This window comes from Hyperolius riggenbachi, chromosome 3, assembly GCF_040937935.1.
Source record: "Hyperolius riggenbachi isolate aHypRig1 chromosome 3, aHypRig1.pri, whole genome shotgun sequence".
Classification (NCBI taxonomy): Eukaryota; Metazoa; Chordata; class Amphibia; order Anura; family Hyperoliidae; genus Hyperolius; species Hyperolius riggenbachi.
This window is the reverse complement of record NC_090648.1, coordinates 381,435,038-381,453,429: the sequence shown is the minus strand read 5'-3', so window position 1 is coordinate 381,453,429 and position 18,392 is coordinate 381,435,038. Positions and strand designations below refer to the sequence as shown.

Genomic DNA, 18,392 nt, shown 5'->3' with positions numbered 1-18,392 from the left:
TATTAGGTTTATTGAGTTGCTTAAACACAATCATTTTTGACCATCTCATTGTCTTCCACTTCAACGTTAAGAATAATATTAAAGGGGAACTTCAGCCTAAACAAACATACTGTTATTAAGTTACATTAGTTATGTTAATTAGAATAGATAGGTAATATAGTCTTTTACCCACCCTGTTTTAAAAGAACAGGCAAATGTTTGTGATTCATGGGGGCTGCCATCTTTGTCATGGGGGCAGCCATCTTTTTGGTTGAAAGGAGGTGACAGGGAGCATGAGACACAGTTCCAACTGTCCTGTGTCCTAAAAACCCCTCCCAGCTGCACACACTAGGCTTCAAATATCAAATTCAAAATGTAAAAAAAAAATAATTGCACCAAAACAGCAGAACGAGAACATTAACATCAGAAATCCCATCATGCTTTGCACAGCATAAGGGGAAAACTGCCCGGGCAGTTTTCTTCTCTGCAGCTAGAAATGAGGCTTGTATAAGAGAAACAACGTTCTGATGCTGTGAAACTGTTAAAGAAACACCAGGCCTTTTCAGTACTGCTGAGTCAATTTTTAGTCTGGAGGTTCGCTTTAAGCTGGGTGTGGAGATCTCTTGTAAAGGGAGGGGCGCCTTTGATTGATAAGGGTAAGGACCTTAATTTTTATGTTTCAAATTGTTACAGCCTGTTAGTGATGGGAATTCCGGCTCTTCTCAGAGAATCGGCTCTTCTGAATCGGCTCACATTAAAGAGCCAGTTCTTACGGCTCTGAATCGGCTCTTAATTAAATATCACTAGACACCACTCAGAATCGGATTAAAAGCCCCGCCCCCGTCTCCATGCCAACTCCAGACTACTTCTCTGACTGAGGCAATCCCTCCTGCTACTGCTCTGCTCCGCCCCAAACACTCCTACAAGCTGCAAGAAGAGGACTACATCTTCCAGAATGCCTCAGCGCCCTTTATTACAGAGCAAAGCAAAGCAAAAAGGGGCGGCTGAGGCATCGGCTCTTCTCAGAGTGAGCATCGGCTCCTCTGATTCACTTCAAAGAGCTGGCTCGTTCGCGAACGACCCATCACTACAGCCTGTTTCTTTTGCTTTTTTTAGCAGCTGAAGCTAGTTTTATAAGTTCTCTTCTGACTACTGTTTTATGGGTCATCCAAAGGGAGCTTGGGAGGATATCTGGAGTATCATTTTTTTTTTTTAAATAGTGTTCTAGGCATTCAATTGTGGTATTATGTATGCTATCATTAAGAAGAAGAAGGCTTTCATTTAAACGCCAAGGGGATTTACTTAATGTAGGTAGTAAAGAGGTCAGAGCAATGAGAACCAGATTGTGGTCAGACCAGACACAAGGCACATGTCTGGCATAAGCCAGGTTAGGAACGTTTGGGGAGCTAATAAAAATTGAGTCAATATGCGAATAGGTATTGTGAGGGGTGGAGTAAAATAAAAGGTATAGCCTCTACATGGAGTACATATGAATTGGCTGCCGGGAGACTTGGGCGCAGGACATAGCCAGTATATGGCTTATCCTGCTGCTGAACAAGTTCCTGGCGGCATAAATACTATTCCGCCTCCACGTCCACGTGGATAGTGGGGAATGATATAATTCGGTTCCAGCTATTGCTGGAGGCTGAATTATAGTGTTTTAAGAGCAACTTCAGCTCCATCTTCTGACAGCGCTGAAGTTACTCACAGTGCACTGCCTATGGTGGCGCTGGCTGCGCCCAAATCTCCTGCGCTGTTATTACAGAGCTCATCTAAGTGGGCCATTGAATTCCCTCCAGGAGTCCACTAAGGAGTGTAAAGTGATGAGGCCATCCAGTGCATGCCTTTCAAGCTTAGGTGCTCAGCTAGTAGTTGCCTTCGACCTATCTAACTGTTCGTTTTGTACAATATTAAGTCCCCTGTACATATAATCGAGTCAATCTTCAAGGGTAGCACAATATCAGAGAGCTTTGTCAGCGTGGGAGCAATTTTCTAAGGGGTAGAGGGGGGCATGGACAATTTACAATGCATAGTGTTTTATTTTGGAGTGAGCCTAGCAAAACTACGTACCATCTTCAGGGCACACAATAGAGGAGTGAAAATATAAAAAATATTTGTGGTAGGAGCGGGCAGTAAAGTGTGTCGCCTGTATGCAGAGGACATCAGGACGTAGACGAGAGTATTCCATAAATGCCTTTCTCCATTTAGTGGGAGAGTTTAGCCCTCTTCCGTTATGCAAGACGATTGTAGTCACATTAGTCATGGTGGCAAAAAATGAAAGTGTTCCTGAAGAGTCCTAGAGAGCTGAGCGAAGCACACATAAATGAACATGTCTGCAGTTGTGGGGAAAAAACATCTGGACAAAGAAGAAGACTTTTGGTCTTCTATGTGATGGTCAGATGAAACAAAAAAATTAATTGTTTGGTAACAATGATGTTTCCTTCATTTGGTGTAAAATAGGAGAATCCTTCAACCCAAAGAACACCAATCCCACTGTCAAACATGGTGGTGGGAACCTAATGCTTTGCGGGTATTTTTCAGCCAATGGACCAAGGAACATAATTACAGTAAACTGCACCAGGAAAAAAAGCAATACATGAGGATTCTCAACCACAACATCAGGCAGTCTGCAGAGAAACTTGGCCATGGGCACCAATGGACATTTCAGCATGACAATGACCCAAAACACACAGCAAAAGTGGTGAAGAAATGGTTAGCAGACAACATTAAAGAGACTCCGTAACAAAAATTGCATCCTGTTTTTTATCATCCTACAAGTTCCAAAAGCTATTCTAATGTGTCCTGGCTTACTGCAGCACTTTGTACTATCACAGTCTTTGTAATAAATCAACTTATCTCTCTCTTGTCAGACTTGTCAGCCTGTGTCTGGAAGGCTGCCAAGTTCTTCAGTGTTGTGGTTCTGCTATGAACTCCCCCTTTCCGGCCCCTCTGTGCACACTGCCTGTGTGTTATTTAGATTAGAGCAGCTTCTCTCTTCTCTTATCTTTTACAAGCTGGATAAATCGTCCTCTGAGCTGGCTGGGCTTTCACATAGTGAGGAATTACAGACAAGGGCAAAGCTGTTTGCAGGAAGAAAAGAGCAGCCTGAAACTTCAGTGCATGAGAGATGCATGGGGGAAAGAAACACACAAATGATCTCTTGAGATTCAAAAGGAAGGCTGTATACAGCCTGCTTGTATATGGATGTATTTTCTATGTGTGGACATACTGTACATCAACCTACTTCCTGTTTTGGTGGCCATTTTGTTTGTTTATAAACAAACTTTTTAAAACTGTTTTTAACCACTTTTAATGCGGCGGGGAGCGGCTAAATTGTGACAGAGGGTAATAGGAGATGTCTCCTAACGCACTGGTATGTTTACTTTTGTGTGATTTTAACAATACAGATTCTCTTTAATGTTTTGGAGTGGCCCAGCTAGAGCCCTGACTTGAATCCAATCTGTGGAGGGAGCTAAAGATCAAGGTGATGGCAAGAAGACCCTCCAACCTGAACAATTTGGAGCTCATTGCTAAAGATGAAAGGGCAAAAATACCTGAGGAGACATGCAAAAAGCTAGTTGGCAATTATAGGAAGCATTTGATTGCTGTAATAGCCAATAAAGGTTTTTCTATTGATTATTGAGAAGGGTATGAATAATTTTGGACTAGACACTTTTTGCTCAAATGTAAATAAAAACTGAGAAATGTTTTTTCCACAATAATGCCTCTTGTACATCATCTTATTATTATCTTATGGGAGACATCTATGTCATTTCCTGTCAAAAAATTACTTGCTGGTTGACTTTAAGTCAAAATTTGCCAGGGGTATGAATAATTATGGGCAGCACTTGGTGAAGTGGCGCAGGTGCACATGTGTGAAAGCTGAGAGGCAGAGAAGGCGGTAAATAGTATACAAGGGTGGGCCAGAAGGGTGAAAGAAGCGTGTTTTGTGGGCACAGCACGATCTATTCTTCTATAGCACTCTGATAAACAGGTAGACAAGGTGAGCTGACCAATCCACTGAGGGAACCAATCACCTATATGTTATATACTGAGTACCACATACAGTACAGCACCAGTATCTGTTCATACATAGCACCAGTATATGTTTTTTTTTTTTTTTACTTGGAGTGCGTTGGAAGAGGGGTAGTCTTATATGGCGAGCATATCCCAAACTATATTTTAACTGGAAAAGTTGGGGGGTCGTCTTATACATCCAGTTGTCTTATACACCAGTGTATATATATGTATGTATATATATATATATGTATATATATATATATGTATATATATATATATATATATGTATATATATATATATATATATATATATATATATATATATATATATATATATATATATATATATATATATATATATATATATATATAATATTGGATTTATATAGCGCCAACATATTACACAGCACTGTATAATAGGATTACAGACAATGATAACAGGGGTGACAGCACAATACAGGTAATAGACAATAGATACAACAATACAGGTAACAAGCAATAAGATACACAACACAATGCCAGATCATACACTAAATTGGTAGTGGTAAAAATACAAGTTCCATAATTCTGGGTAAAGTGGACACCGTCAAGTATGATACACAAGGGGAGAGGACCCTGCCAAAGGCTTACAATCTAAAGGGAGGGGTAGGTGACATGAAAGGAGGGGGTGCATCAAGAAGTTCTTGGCAGAGAGGTTTAGAGCAATGTTGAGTTGATACAGGCCTCCTTAAAGAAGAAAGTTTTTAGTGCTTTTTTGAAGGTGTTGAAGGTGGGGGCAAGCCTGATGGGCAGTGGGAGAGAGTTCCACAGGATGGAGGCAGCTCTAGTGAAGTCCTGTAGTCGTGCATGGGAGTGCGAGATGCAAGGGGTGGTTAGGAGGAGGTTGTTGGAGGAGTGAAGTGGCCTGCCAGGTGTGTATCTGCTGACCAGGTCAGAGATGTAGGTTGGGCAGGACTTGTGTATAGATTTGTATGCCAAACATAGGATCTTGAAGCTGATTCTGAAGCGAATTGGAAGCCAGTGGAGGGATTTGCGTAGGGGAGTCGTGGAGACAGAGCGATGGGAGGAGTAGATTAGTCTGGCTGCTGCGTTCATGATGGATTGTAGGGGGGCGATGCGGTTTTGAGGAAGGCCTGACAGGAGGGAGTTGCAGTAGTCCAGACAGGAGATGATGAGGGCATGGACAAGGGGTTTGGCAGTGTCTGGGGATTAGGAAAGGCTGGATTTTGGAGATATTGCATAAATGGAAATTGCAGGCCCTAGCTACGGTTTGGATGTGGGGGGTGAAGGAGAGGGCTGAGTCCAGGGTGACACCCAGGCAACGGGCTTGTGTGATTGGACGAATGATTGTGCCATTGACAGTGACGTAGAGGTCTCTGGGGGGTGAAACACCACGGGCGGGAAGATTAGGAGTTCAGTCTTATCCAGGTTTAACTTTAGGAACCTGGCAGACATCCAGGATGAGATAGCCGAGAGTCAGGAGGATACCTTCTCCATGGTGGTGTTGGAGAGGTCAGTGGTATGGAGGTAAATCTGGGTGTCATCTGCATATAGGTGATAGAGAGGAGATGAGTTTTCCGATGGAGGCGGTGTAAATTGAGAACAGCAGGGGACCAAGAACAGAGCCTTGGGGGACCCCAACTGAAAATGGGATGGATGTTGAGGAGGAACCATTGAAGGAGGTCTTAAAGGAGCAATTTGAGAGGTAGGAGGAGAACCATGCTAGGGCAAGGTCTTGGATACCCACAGATTGCAGGGGTTGGAGAAGCAGGGAATGGTCAACAGTGTCAAATGCTGATGAGAGGTCCAGGAGGAGTAGGATACGACCTTGGTGAGGGCAGTCTCAGTGGAGTGGGCTGGCTGAAATCCTGATTGTAGGGGGTCAAACAGGGAGTTGGAGTCAAGGTAATGGGTCAAGTGTTGGTGGACTAGACACTCCAGGAGTTTAGATGCAAAAAGGGGGAGGGAGATAGGGCGATAGCTGGATGGAAGTGAGGGGTCTAGTGAGGGTTTTTTAAGTAAGGGAAGTACAGTGGCCTGTTTGAAGTCAGAGGGGAAGGTGCCCGTGGAGAGGGAGAGGTTAAACTGAGAGGTGAGGACAGGAGCCAGAACAGGGAAGTGAGGACTGAGGCATTTGGATGGCACAGGGTCTAGGGGGCTGGAGGTGGCAGGAGAAGTGGCTAGAAGGCACCTGACTTCATCCTCTGTGATAGGAGTAAAGGCGGTGAGTGGTGGGTGGGGTGGGGGAGAGGAAGAAGTGGTGGAGTGGAGGCAGGAGATTTCACGTCGAATGCTGGCTATTTTGTCAGTAAAGTGGGTGGACAGATCAGTGGCTGAGAGGGCGGAGGTGGGGGGAGGAGTGGTGGGGTTAAGAAGGGAGTTGAAGGTGGCGAAGAGGAGCCGAGGGTTGGAGGCTTGAGATCCGATCAGGGCAGCAAAGTAATTTTGTTTGGCATCAGTTAATGCAGAATAGAACAGCTGCAGGTTGGCCTTGTACTCCAAGAAGTCGGAGTTGAGGTGGGATTTCCTCCATTTGTGTTCATAGGCGCGTGTCTGTTTTTGGAGGTTGCGAGTGTGTGCGTTGTGCCAGGGCTGGGGGTTGATGGGGCTGCTGGGGCGGAAGACAGGGGGTGCAGCAATGTCCAGGACTGCTGAAAGGTCCTGGTTGTATTGGGCCACAGCGTGGTTTGGGCAGGTAAGGTTGGGGAGGGTGGATGTGAGGGTGTGGAGGGGATGGCTAGTGCAGTTGGGTCTAGGTTACGCAGATCTCTCTGCCAACGACCCGAGGATGGTTGAGGGTGGTATACAGGTATATATATTAATATATATATATATATATATATATATATATATATATATATATATATATATATATATATATATATATATATATATATATATATACATACAGTGGCTTGCAAAAGTATTCAGCCCCCTTGAAGTTTTCCACATTTTGTCACTTTACTGCCATAAACATGAATCAATTTTATTGGAATTTGACGTGAAAGACCAATACAAAGTGGTGTACACGTACGAAGTAGAATGAAAATCATACATGATTCCAAACATTTTTTAAAAATAAATAACTGCAAAGTGGGCTGTGCGTAATGATTCAGCCCCCTTTGGTCTGAGTGCAGTCAGTTGCCCATAGACATTTCCTTATGAGTGCTAATGACTAAACAGAGTGCACCTGTGTGTAATCTAATGTCAGTACAAATACAGCTGCTCTGTGACGGCCTCAGAGGTTGTCTAAGAGAATATTGGAAGCAACAACACCATGAAGTTCAAAGAACACACCAGACAGGTCAGGGATAATGTTATTGAGAAATTTAAAGCAGGTTTAGGCTACAAAAAGATTTCCAAAGCCTTGAACATCCCACGGAGCACTGTTCAAGCGATCATTCAGAAATGGAAGGAGTATGGCACAACTGTAAACCTACCAAGACAAGGCCGCCCACCTAAACTCACAGGCCGAATAAGGAGAGCGCTGATTAGAAATGCAGTCAAGAGGCCCATTGTGACTCTGGATGAGCTGCAGAGATCTACAGCTCAGGTGGGGGAATCTATCCATAGGACAACTATTAGTCATGCACAGGGCTGGGCCAAGGCAGAGGCGAGAGAGGCTCCAGCCTCAGGGCGCAGTGTAGGAGGGGGCGCACAACTCACTCAGCTATCATTCCCCTATTGCAGGGGTAGGCAACCTGTGGCTCCAGAGCCGCAAGCGGCTCTTTTTCACCTTTGCGGCTCAGGTAGTGTGCGTCAGTGGCTGCGGCGCGCGTGTGACGTGTGCTGCTGCTGGCCGGCAGCCTATCAGAGAGGCCGCCGGACCGGTGCAGTGCGGGGCTTAGGGTGGCCATTTTCCCGTAGCCCTGCAGTGTAATGCAGGCAGGACGTGACGTCGGGAAGGAAGAGGATCGTGGGAGTTGCGCGCCACAAGGAGGTTGGGACAGGAGGAGATCGTGACAGGAGGTCTTCTGACTAGGTGAGTAAATGGGTTTTTCTTTTCATATCTGCTGAAGGATTGTGCATATTGGGGTCATATCTGCTAACGATTTGTGCATATTGGGGTCATAGCTGCTAACAATTTGTGCATATTGGGGTCATATCTGCTAACGATTTGTGCATATTGGGGTCATATCTGATCCTGTATATAGCATTAAGGTTAAGAAACAATATATGCAGTGTTAGATTTGTTTTATAATGGTTTTGCGGCTCCCAGTTTTTTTTATCTTTTCGGAAACGGGTCCAAGTGGCTCTTTATGTCTTAAAGGTTGCAGACCCCTGCCCTATTGTGTTTTAAGCAGAGAGAAATAAGAATAGGGGGTACATGGCAGTGGCTGCAAGCTAGGTAACTAGAGAGTAAGATGTTGGGGGGTTGGAGGCCCTGGGGCGCCTCTTAGTCTAAAAGCAAGCAGTGTGTGATGGCTGGGATGGGAGGGATGGAGGGGCGCACTTTGGTGTCTCAGCCTTGGGTGCTGGAAGATTTTGTCCCGGCTCTGGACATGCACTGCACAAAGTTGGCCTTTATGGAAGAGTGGCAAGAAGAAAGCCATTGTTAACAGCAAAGCATAAGAAGTCCCATTTGCAGTTTGCCACAAGCCATGTGGGGGGGCAGCAAACATGTGGAAGAAGGTGCTCTGGTCAGATGAGACCAAAATGGAACTTTTGGCCAAAATGCAAAACGCTATGTGTGGCGGAAAACTAACACTGCACATCACTCTGAACACACCATTCCCACTGTCAAATATGGTGGTGGCAGCATTATGCTCTGGGGGTGCTTCTCTCTAGTAGGCACTGGGAAGCTGGTCAGAGTTGATGGGAAGATGGATGGAGCCAAATACAGGGCAATCTTGGAAGAAAACCTCTTGGAGTCTGCACAAGACTTGAGACTGGGGCGGAGGTGCACCTTCCAGCAGGACAACGACCCTAAGCATAAAGCCAGGGCAACAGTGGAATGGTTTAAAACAAAACATATCCATGTGTTAGAATGGCCCAGTCAAAGTCCAGATCTAAATCCAATCGAGAATCTGTGGCAAGATCTGAAAACTGCTGTTCACAAACGCTGTCTATCTAATCTGACTGAGCTGGAGCTGTTTTGCAAAAGAAGAATGGGCAAGGATTTCAGTCTCTAGATGTACAAAGCTGGTAGAGAGATACCCTAAAAGACTGGCAGCTGTAATTGCAGCAAAAGGTGGTTCTATAAAGCATTGACTCAGGGGGCTGAATAATTATGCACACCCCACTTTGCAGTTATTTATTTTTTAAAAATGTTTGGAATCATGTATGATTTTCATTCCACTTCTCACGTGTACACCACTTTGTATTGGTCTTTCATGTGGAATTCCAATAAAATTGATTCATGTTTGTGGCAGTAATGTGACAAAATGTGGAAAACTTCAAGGGGGCCGAATACTTTTGCAAGCCAGTGTATATATAAAGAAAGAAAGATAGATAAAGATATAACTTTACATTAAATTCACAAGGCAGAGCACCCACCTGTTATTCTTGGGATCACTGTAAGCCCTCTCAATATCTTCATTATTTGCTAGGTCCTTCCACTCGGCTCCAGTGAACTCCTGCCAGCAGTATGGCAGGTAGAAGTGCAAGTTGGTGCAGCCTATGGAGATATGCTCCGACCATTATCTTAGGGATAGATACCATTCCAAAAATTCACACATATTGTTCCACAGAATCCCTCTTACCTTTCCGCCAGCAGTTCTTCCAAATATGTGGGAGACAAATTTCTGGTGTTATCTCTGGAGAAGCTAAAACAACACAGGTGAAAGTAAAAAAAATAATGTGCAGTTTTAACAGCTTGAAATGTTAAAATCTTTCTCTGAGAAAGAGAACGCTTTGTTTTGGCTGTAATATAAAACTTTAAAACTAATATGCAGAAAATAGAATATTATTCATAAATGCAATACATTAAAATTGTGTCTGAACAGATGTTAAGTCTTGGTGGGTTTTCTCTTCAGTCCCTGTTGACCCTCCCACGAAGGAAGAGGCGTTACCCAGTAGTGGAGTCTAGGTGACCACGGGTCTTCACCCACACCCCCTTGAGGGGAGTGCAGGACCACAACCCCAGGAGGGGGAAGTGGAACTTAGCTGCCTAGTGCCCTACCAGGTCACTACTGGGATTGCCTCAGCGAGTGGTCAGGAGAACAGGTGACACTAATTGTGGAGTATGCTTGGTCAGACGATGATTGTAAATCCAGGCTAGGCAGAGTGCAGCAGAGGTCGAGGTCACAAGCCAAAGGTCAGGGCAGGCGGATATCAGCGGTAATCGGGTACACAGGCCAAAGGTCAGGGCGGGCGGCAGACAGCGGGAATCCAGGAACAAGCCAGAGGTCAGGGCAGGCAGAGATCAGCGGTAGTCGGGGTCACAGGCCAAGGTCACAACAGGAAATCAAATCAGGATCAGCAATACAGGAACACGGTTCACCAATAGGCTAGCCAAACTGTCAGAACGAGCAGCACTGCAGCAAAGGGCAGTGCTGCTTATATAGTTGAAATTGGCGCCGAAATTAACGCCCTGCGCATGCGCGGGACGTGCGCAGTGCTCTGCGCATGCGCACGCGCGCAGCGTCACACGCGCATGTGCGCGCAACTTCATGCGCGCGCAATACTTTGCGCGCATGCGCACCGCGCGCAACGCCGCGCGCCGCAACTGAAGTGAACATAGGACAGCGAATGAGCCCCTGCGCGTGCGCACAAGGGAAGGCATCCTCGAATGTCGCGACCGGCCGCCATGGTGAGTGTGACAACAGAAGCTTTAAGTAGGACCTACTCCAACAAATCTTTTGGGCACAACTATTCTGCCTGCAGTGGCTCGTCCTTCCTCTGTACTGCTCCAGCATAAGAGGGAGGAAGCCAGGCAGATATTCCAGGGAGGCCGACAGGAAACAAGTCTAGCCTGACCTTTACACTTAATGGAAGCTTGAAATAAGAGGAATATGGAGGCTGACTTCAAAAATGCTGCTACCAATGCTAATTGCCCTGTGTGTCATGCTAAGCCACTGGCCAGAACAAGCATGTATCCAGTGGAGTAATCCTGTACACTTGTTCTAGGTGTGTGGTTACTAAATACCCATACCAGTTGGCAAGACTGTAGAAGGGAACTCCAGGATACTAGAAAATCCTACACACATATCCGTGATCCTCCCAAGACTAGATTTACTGCAAAATGCTTATTTTTTTTAATGATTTCTGCAAGGAGGGGGCTGCCTGATGGGGGGGGGGGGACATCTGGCTATCAATTATGGGGGGAGGATATGTAAAAGGGGGTACATATTTACTGGGGGACATCTGATTAACTAAGGGGAGTGGGGATTTAATAATTTGGCACATCTGGGCACATGGGGGGGCCATAACCAAATACTAGGGGCACATTTGGCTATAATGGGGCGGGGGGGGGGGGGGCAGCGCTAATCCTGGGGGCACATCTGGCTATAAGGGGGTAATTCTGATCCCGGGACACATCGGGCTATAAAGAGGGGGACACATCTGGCTATGCTGGTGGGGCTGATATTGGGGACACATCTGGCTATACTTGGGGTGGGGGGGGGGGGGGTGATACTGGGGACACATCTGGATATCTATACTAAGGCGACTTTAACTGGTGGCACAGTTTTTACGTCAGTAGCACTTTTTATTTTAAACAGGAATTGGTCAAAATTGAGAAATAATGTTTTTTTTTATTTTTTTCCCCAATTTTTCCCATTAAAATGCATAGAGAAGAACATTTTACTTGGGACCAAATACCCCCTAATGAAAGCTTAGTTTGTCTTGAAAAAAACGATATATAGATCATTTAAAAGCACGAGTACAGATGAAGTTATTGCTGATAAAAAAGGGACATAGCTAAAGCGTCAAAACTGCTCTGGTCCCATGGGGAAAATAAGGTCTGGATGCGAAGCTGTTAAAAAAAAATAAAAGCAGGGTTGTCCAAACTTTTTAGGCCAAGGGCCATATCGCCATTCTTGTGAGTGCAAGGGGGACAAACTACCGTAATGAAATAAAAAAAAAAAATGTTGCTGATTGCCGTGAGGTACACTATGCCTGTGACATTTTGTCAAATAAAATATTTAAATGGGAAATAACTCATATTTAGTATAGTATAGCCAAAGAAAAATAAGGTATCTTCAAATGGACACTTTTTAGCCATTGGGCGTCGCTACACTCATGGCCGGCTATCGACCTGAGCGACCGTTACGGTCGCTTACAAGGGCGACAAGTGCGCACAGTAGTGTTGCCGCTCCGTCGCCCGCTCTGTCTCTCCCCGCCGTCTCTCTGTAATTAGAGTGGGACTACAAGAAAATGGGCACCGATGTCCACAAATGCGAACATCGGCGGCCATTTTCTTGTAGTCCCACTCTAATTACAGACGGAGCAGAGGCGGGGAGAAGCAGGGAGAGAAGCGTGACGTCGGCGCAGGAAGTCTGCGGCGGATGACAAGTGAGTAAATTCCCCGCCTGCTGTGCGCTGACACTATCTGGAGGGGGAGCGCAGAAGGGGGGGGGGGACTGGGGGCAACTATACTAGCCATGGCCGGCCTTTGACCTGACTTCCTGTACTGGGGACACATATGCTTGGTTACCTATACTTATGCTACCTATGCCTGGTTACCTATACAGAGGGGGCCTACACCTAACTTCATATACTGGGGGCACCTATAGCTGGCTACGTATACTGAGGGCACCTACACCTGGCTACCTATACTGAGGGCACCTGTGCCTGGTTACCTATACAGAGGGGGCCTACATCTAATTTCATATACCGGGGGCACCTATAGCTGGCTACCTATACTGAGGGCACTTATGCCTGGTTACCTATACAGGGGGGGCCTACACCTAACTTCATATACTAGTGGCCCCTATAGCTGACTACCTATACTGAGGGCACCTCCCCCCGGCTACCTATACTGAGGGCACCTCTACCTGGCTACCTATACTGATAGCTCCTATGCCTGGTTACCTATACAGGGGGACCTACACCTGACTTCCTATACTGAGGCACCTTTAGCTGGCTACCTATACTGAGGGCACCTACACTTGGCTACCTATACCGAGGGCACCTACACCTGGCTACCTATACTGAGGGCACCAACACCTGGCTACCTATACTGGAGGCACCTATGCCTGGCTACCTACGGGGGGACCTATAGCTAACTTCCTATACTGGATGGTGCCCAGTATACGCCCTCAGATTCAGTATAGGCAGGTAGCCAGCTATAGGTGCCCTTAGCATAGGATCTTATGTTTAGGTGTCCTAGGTGCTATGCTTGGCTACCTATATTTAGGACACCTAAACATAAGATCCTATGCTAAGGGCACCTATAGCTGGGTACCTGCCTATACTGAATCTGAGGGCTTTTTTTTGGGGGGGGCAGACCGCGGCTATAATGCACGGTGCAAAGCGTGTGTGTATGTGTAGGATGAAGGGGGGGGGCGACAAATTCAGGTTTTGCTCAGGGCGCTGTGAAACCTAAGGCCGGCCCTGGCTACACTGGGGCACTGGCCCCCCTGGGAATCACTGTGCCCCCCTGAGTGCACCCCTTCCTGCTCAGTAACATTCAGTTAAAGTGGATCCGAGATGAACTTTTACTCATTGCATGATTGTGTTCCTTTCCTATTGTTTATAGGGCATTCCTCAAGCCAAATACTATTTTGTTTTAATACTCTAATTCCCTATAAACTAAACACGCCACGCCCACAGGTTTTCAGAGAGCCAAGGCACTTTCAGACAGTAGCAAGGGCTCATGGGAGCTCAGTCTGGGAAGGAGGAGGGGGAGGTATTACTAGCCAGAGATTTCAGAGGGAGAGGGGAGGAGGGAGGAGGAGGGGGGGGATTAGGGTTTTTTTCACAGAAGATGCGGATAAGCTTGCCTAATGTTTACAAACAACATGGCTGCTGTCATTGTATAACAGGAAGAAATAATCATATTCTATTGAAGCTGTTTGCAACTAGATTTGCTGTGTAAACTATCTAAACTTCATATAAGATATATAGACAAGTTACTTGTTATAGTTAGTTTTTCATCTCGGATCCGCTTTAAAGAGGAGCTGTCAGCCATACTATGCCAGAGAAAAAAACGACATATATAAGTAGATAAATACTAGCTCTATGTAACATGTGTATTGCATGGTCCAAGTGTTGATTTCAGTGAACCAGGGCCGGCCCGCCCATGAGGCGAGGTGAGGCGGGTTCCTCAGGCGGCAGGAAGTGGAGGGGCGGCACCAGACATAAAGAGGAAGTGACTGCGGAGCCGGAGAGAGTGCTGTGCAGGCTGCAGTGCAGACTCTGCAGTGAAGTCCGGCTGTTCCTATGGTGCCCGACCGCGCCTCCGACCCCGTGCCTGGCTGCACACACCGTGAGTGACCCTCCGCCGCCGAGGTAGAGTCTGTGTTCTGGCTGGGACCCGCCCCCGTTAAGCTGTGCACCGCCCGCCCGTTCTGGTGCCGCCCACATGATGCCGCCGGCCTCCGAGTCCGTCGACTCCGAGCTCTGCGGCCAGATTTTGACCTCACAAGTGTCCCGATTTTGACCTCTCTCGTGCCTCCTTTGCCACTCTCATGTGCCTTCCTTCTGTGCCCCTCTCCTGTGCATCCTGTCCTTCCCTTCTGTGTCCTTTCCCCATGTGCCTCCCTTCTGTGGCCTCTCTTGTGCCTCCTTTGCCCCTCTCTCTTGTGCCTCCCTTCTGTGGCCTCTCTCTTGTGACTCCTTTGCAACTCTCTCCTGTGCCTCCCTTCTGTGTCCTCTCCCCTGTGCCTCCTTATTTGCCACTCTCTCTGAGTCTCTCTGTCTTATTCCCCTCCTTGCAGTCACTGCCCTCCTCCCTCTCCATGTTTTGATCCCCACTCCCATGTCACCATCTTCCTGCTCCCACTTAGCCCCTTTCTTGTGCACCCCCCCCCCCCCCCTTCCTTTCGACTGTCATCCCCTTCATTGATTCCTGTTCTCCTTGCCAAGTCCCCCCCCCAATATGTCTTCAATACTGATTCCATTCCAATTCCATCCCCACAGTACGCCCACCATTACTAATTACATCAGCAGGCTTAGGCAGCGTGCAGCCTTGGAGGAGACAGGAGAGCATACCTCCCAACTTTTTGAGATCAGAAAGAGGGACACTTCAGCCACACCCCTGCCAAAACCCTAATCACGCCCCTTGTCACGCATAATGTAATGATTTTTTTAGGAAAAATAGGTTTTATTATAAGTCAATCCACGCTGGCCCTTTCAACCCTGGTTCATTTTCCTTCCTATTTACATTTGAAAATAAGAATTATATCAATTTAAAGGATGGGGGAAAGGTTTAGAGTCAATTAAACATTTTTTTTTCAGCAGAAAACTATATATACTTAAAGATCTGTACATCAGTCCTGAAAGGGGGACTGTTGGGAGCTATGGGGAAGCAACAAGTGTGTATGGGCATCTATTTTAATGTAGGTTTTGGGATTAAAATGTCACTGAATAAGCATTTATAAGTACATGATCCCAGGAAGCAGAGGTCCCAAGCAACTCAGAGAAAGTAGTAAATGACACATAGGAGGCAGATATTCCCATCAAGTCATTGATTAGCACCAAGCTGACTATTTGTGAGGGTCACATTCCATCCCCATCAGATAAACATAGCAGGCTGTCAGCTTATCTTGTGCAGGGGCAAGGAGATGTGAGAAAACAGGAGACAAAGCATGGAGAGCTCCATAAAACTTGGCTCACCTTCCAGTAGCATGGCCTCTGCCAGCAAGCCTCACTGCCATTGAGAAGCAACACTGCCGTGCAAGCTAGTTTTTTTTTTAACTTGTATAAGGCTGGAGCACATCAATGTGAACAAGAGAGCCCAAATCTAAATACCGTATATACTCGCAAGCAAGCCGAATTTTTGACCCCCCAAAAGTGGGCCAAAAGTTGGGGGGTCGGCTTGCTTGCGAGTCATGTTTGCTCCTTATACCCCCCCCCCCCTCCGCCGCCGCCGCCGCCGCCGCCGCCGCCGCTGCTATTAGCTTACCCGGCGGCTTCCCATATCCCTCCCTCCGTCTCCTGCACTGGCTGCTTGTAAATAGTTCGCAGCAGCTCGCCCCACGGCGGCTGCTGTGTGATGACGGAGGAAGCTGTAGGCAGAGCGGTTCCCATAGCAACGGCGATACACATCGCCCGTACAGAAAGCCGCTCTGCCTACAGCTTCCTCCGTCATCACACAGCAGCCGCCGTGGGGCGAGCTGCTGCGAACTATTTGCAAGCCAGTGCAGGAGACGGAGGGAGGGATATGGGAAGCCGCCGGGTAAGCTAATAGCAGCAGCAGCAGCAGCGGCGGCGGGCGGGGGGGGTCGGGACACTATCTACCTATACTGAGCACTATACTAGCTATACTGGGCACTATCTACTTACATTGGGGCACTATACTAGCTATACCGGGGCATTATAATAGCTATACTGGGGCACTATTCTAGCTATACTGGGCCCTATACTAGCTATACTGAACACTATACTGGCTATACTGAACACTATACTAGCTATACTGAACACTATACTAGCTATACTGAACACTATGCTAGCTATACTGAGCACTATGCTAGCTATACTGGGGGCACTATACTAGCTATACTGAGCACTATACTAGCTATACTGAGCACTATACTAGCTATACTGAACACTATACTAGCTATACTGAACACTATGCTAGCTATACTGAGCACTATGCTAGCTATACTGGGGGCACTATACTAGCTATACTGGGGCACTTTACTAGCTATACTGTGGCACTTTACTAGCTATACTGTGGCACTTTACTAGCTATACTGAGCACTATACTAGCTATACTGAGCACTACCTACCTATACTGAGCACTATACTAGGGCACTATACTAACTATACTGGGCACTATACTAGCTATACTGAGCACTATACTAGCTATACTGGGCACTTTACTAGCTATACAGGGCACTACCTACCCATAATGGACACTATACTAGCTACGTAGCGTGGATCAGGGGGGGCTGGCCCTAGAGCTGCGCAGCCGCATTCGCGGCCAGGCGGACTGCGCAGCCGCGGGCAAAGGAAGCGGCCATATTGCGGGTGGCAGGAGAGCCCGACCCGGGCCGTGGGGTCGGCAGCCGGCCCGGGGGGCTAATGAGCGGGGGGACCCGGCGGATCGGCACGGAGGGCGCGGACGGCGTCCTCCGTGCAATCAAAGATGAGGCAGGTAATTTACTTTTTTTAGCATTTTCGCCTCGTAAGTCCTTTAAGTAAACCAATGGTCTTATCTTTTTACCATAAATACTTTACAATCCTTGCAAGATCCCTTGTAATTTATGTATCTGAATGACACTTATATTTGCAAAAACATTCTCTCTCTACCTCCTTCTGATTGCATGTTCTAACATTGAACTGTTTCTGGCAGAACTAGATATGCATTCAGACATAACTGGTTTTCCACTGCAGTGTAATAAAAATACAGCTTTAATCTACTGTCTTATCACTTAAGTCTCTGATTCAGAGACCCTAGTTAAAAGTTAACACTGCCCACTCTGCTCCTCCAACAACCTCCTCCTAACTCATCCCACACTCCCATGCGCCACTACAGGACTTCAGTAAAGCAGCCCCCATTCTGTGAAACTCTGTCCCACTGCGCATCAGACTTGCACCCTCTTTCAACACCTTCAAGCATGCCCTCATAATCTGGAATTGTGTGTCTTTCTGCTTATTACCTGAATTGTGTCACCCCTATTATCACTGCCTGTAACCTTATTTATTTTATTATTATTTAGGTTGTCAAAATATAAATCCAATAAATAAATAATAATAACTGAACCCAAAACTAAACTAGGTAAATGTTATTGGCATGCAGTCTGATAAGGGAATATAAACAGTATTAAAGTACACCTGCAGTCCTCCCCTCCCCCTAAAAAACCCCAAGTAAGATACTTACAGTAGGGGAAAGTCTCTGGATGTTCCAGTCTCCCTGTGCCCCTCCTGTGCTGGGACTCTATTACACTATGAATCTATGACACTAAAGACAAAAACTGCTCGCGGCCTCTGTGTACAAGTGCATTCGCACTGCGCAAGTGCAACATAAGGCACCTGCCTGCACAGTAGCAGGGAGCAGCTCCTGCATGGCTTTTTCCTCCATGCAACAAGTGTCTCTATGCTAGTGTACATACACAAACCCACTGGTGTCTGCGCAGTGCAGACATGCTTATACACGGAGGGGAGCAACGCCGCAAAGATAAAGATGGTTCTGGCTGGCAGCGGAGGAGTTGGGGAGAAACGGAAGTATCTGGAGCATCCTGACTCTTCCCCCTACTGACATTAGAATGTAACTTTTTAAGTTACAGGTTACATAGTTACTTGGGTTGAAAAAAGACATCCATCCATCGAGTTCAACCAGAGAACAA

At 46.6% G+C, this 18,392-nt stretch overlaps 1 protein-coding gene across 1 annotated transcript in view; it reads right to left on the bottom strand.

Annotated features, from left to right (window-relative positions):
* The window catches only part of LOC137564048 (zinc finger CCCH-type antiviral protein 1-like), a 164,545-nt gene that overhangs the window by 80,436 nt on the left and 65,717 nt on the right, over nt 1-18,392 (bottom strand). The window contains exons 5-6 of the mRNA XM_068277348.1: nt 9,702-9,764; nt 9,496-9,616 (exon numbers count right to left, since the gene is read on the bottom strand). Coding sequence (XP_068133449.1) covers nt 9,496-9,616; nt 9,702-9,764 — 184 coding nt within the window. The remainder of the gene's footprint in view (nt 1-9,495; nt 9,617-9,701; nt 9,765-18,392) is intronic.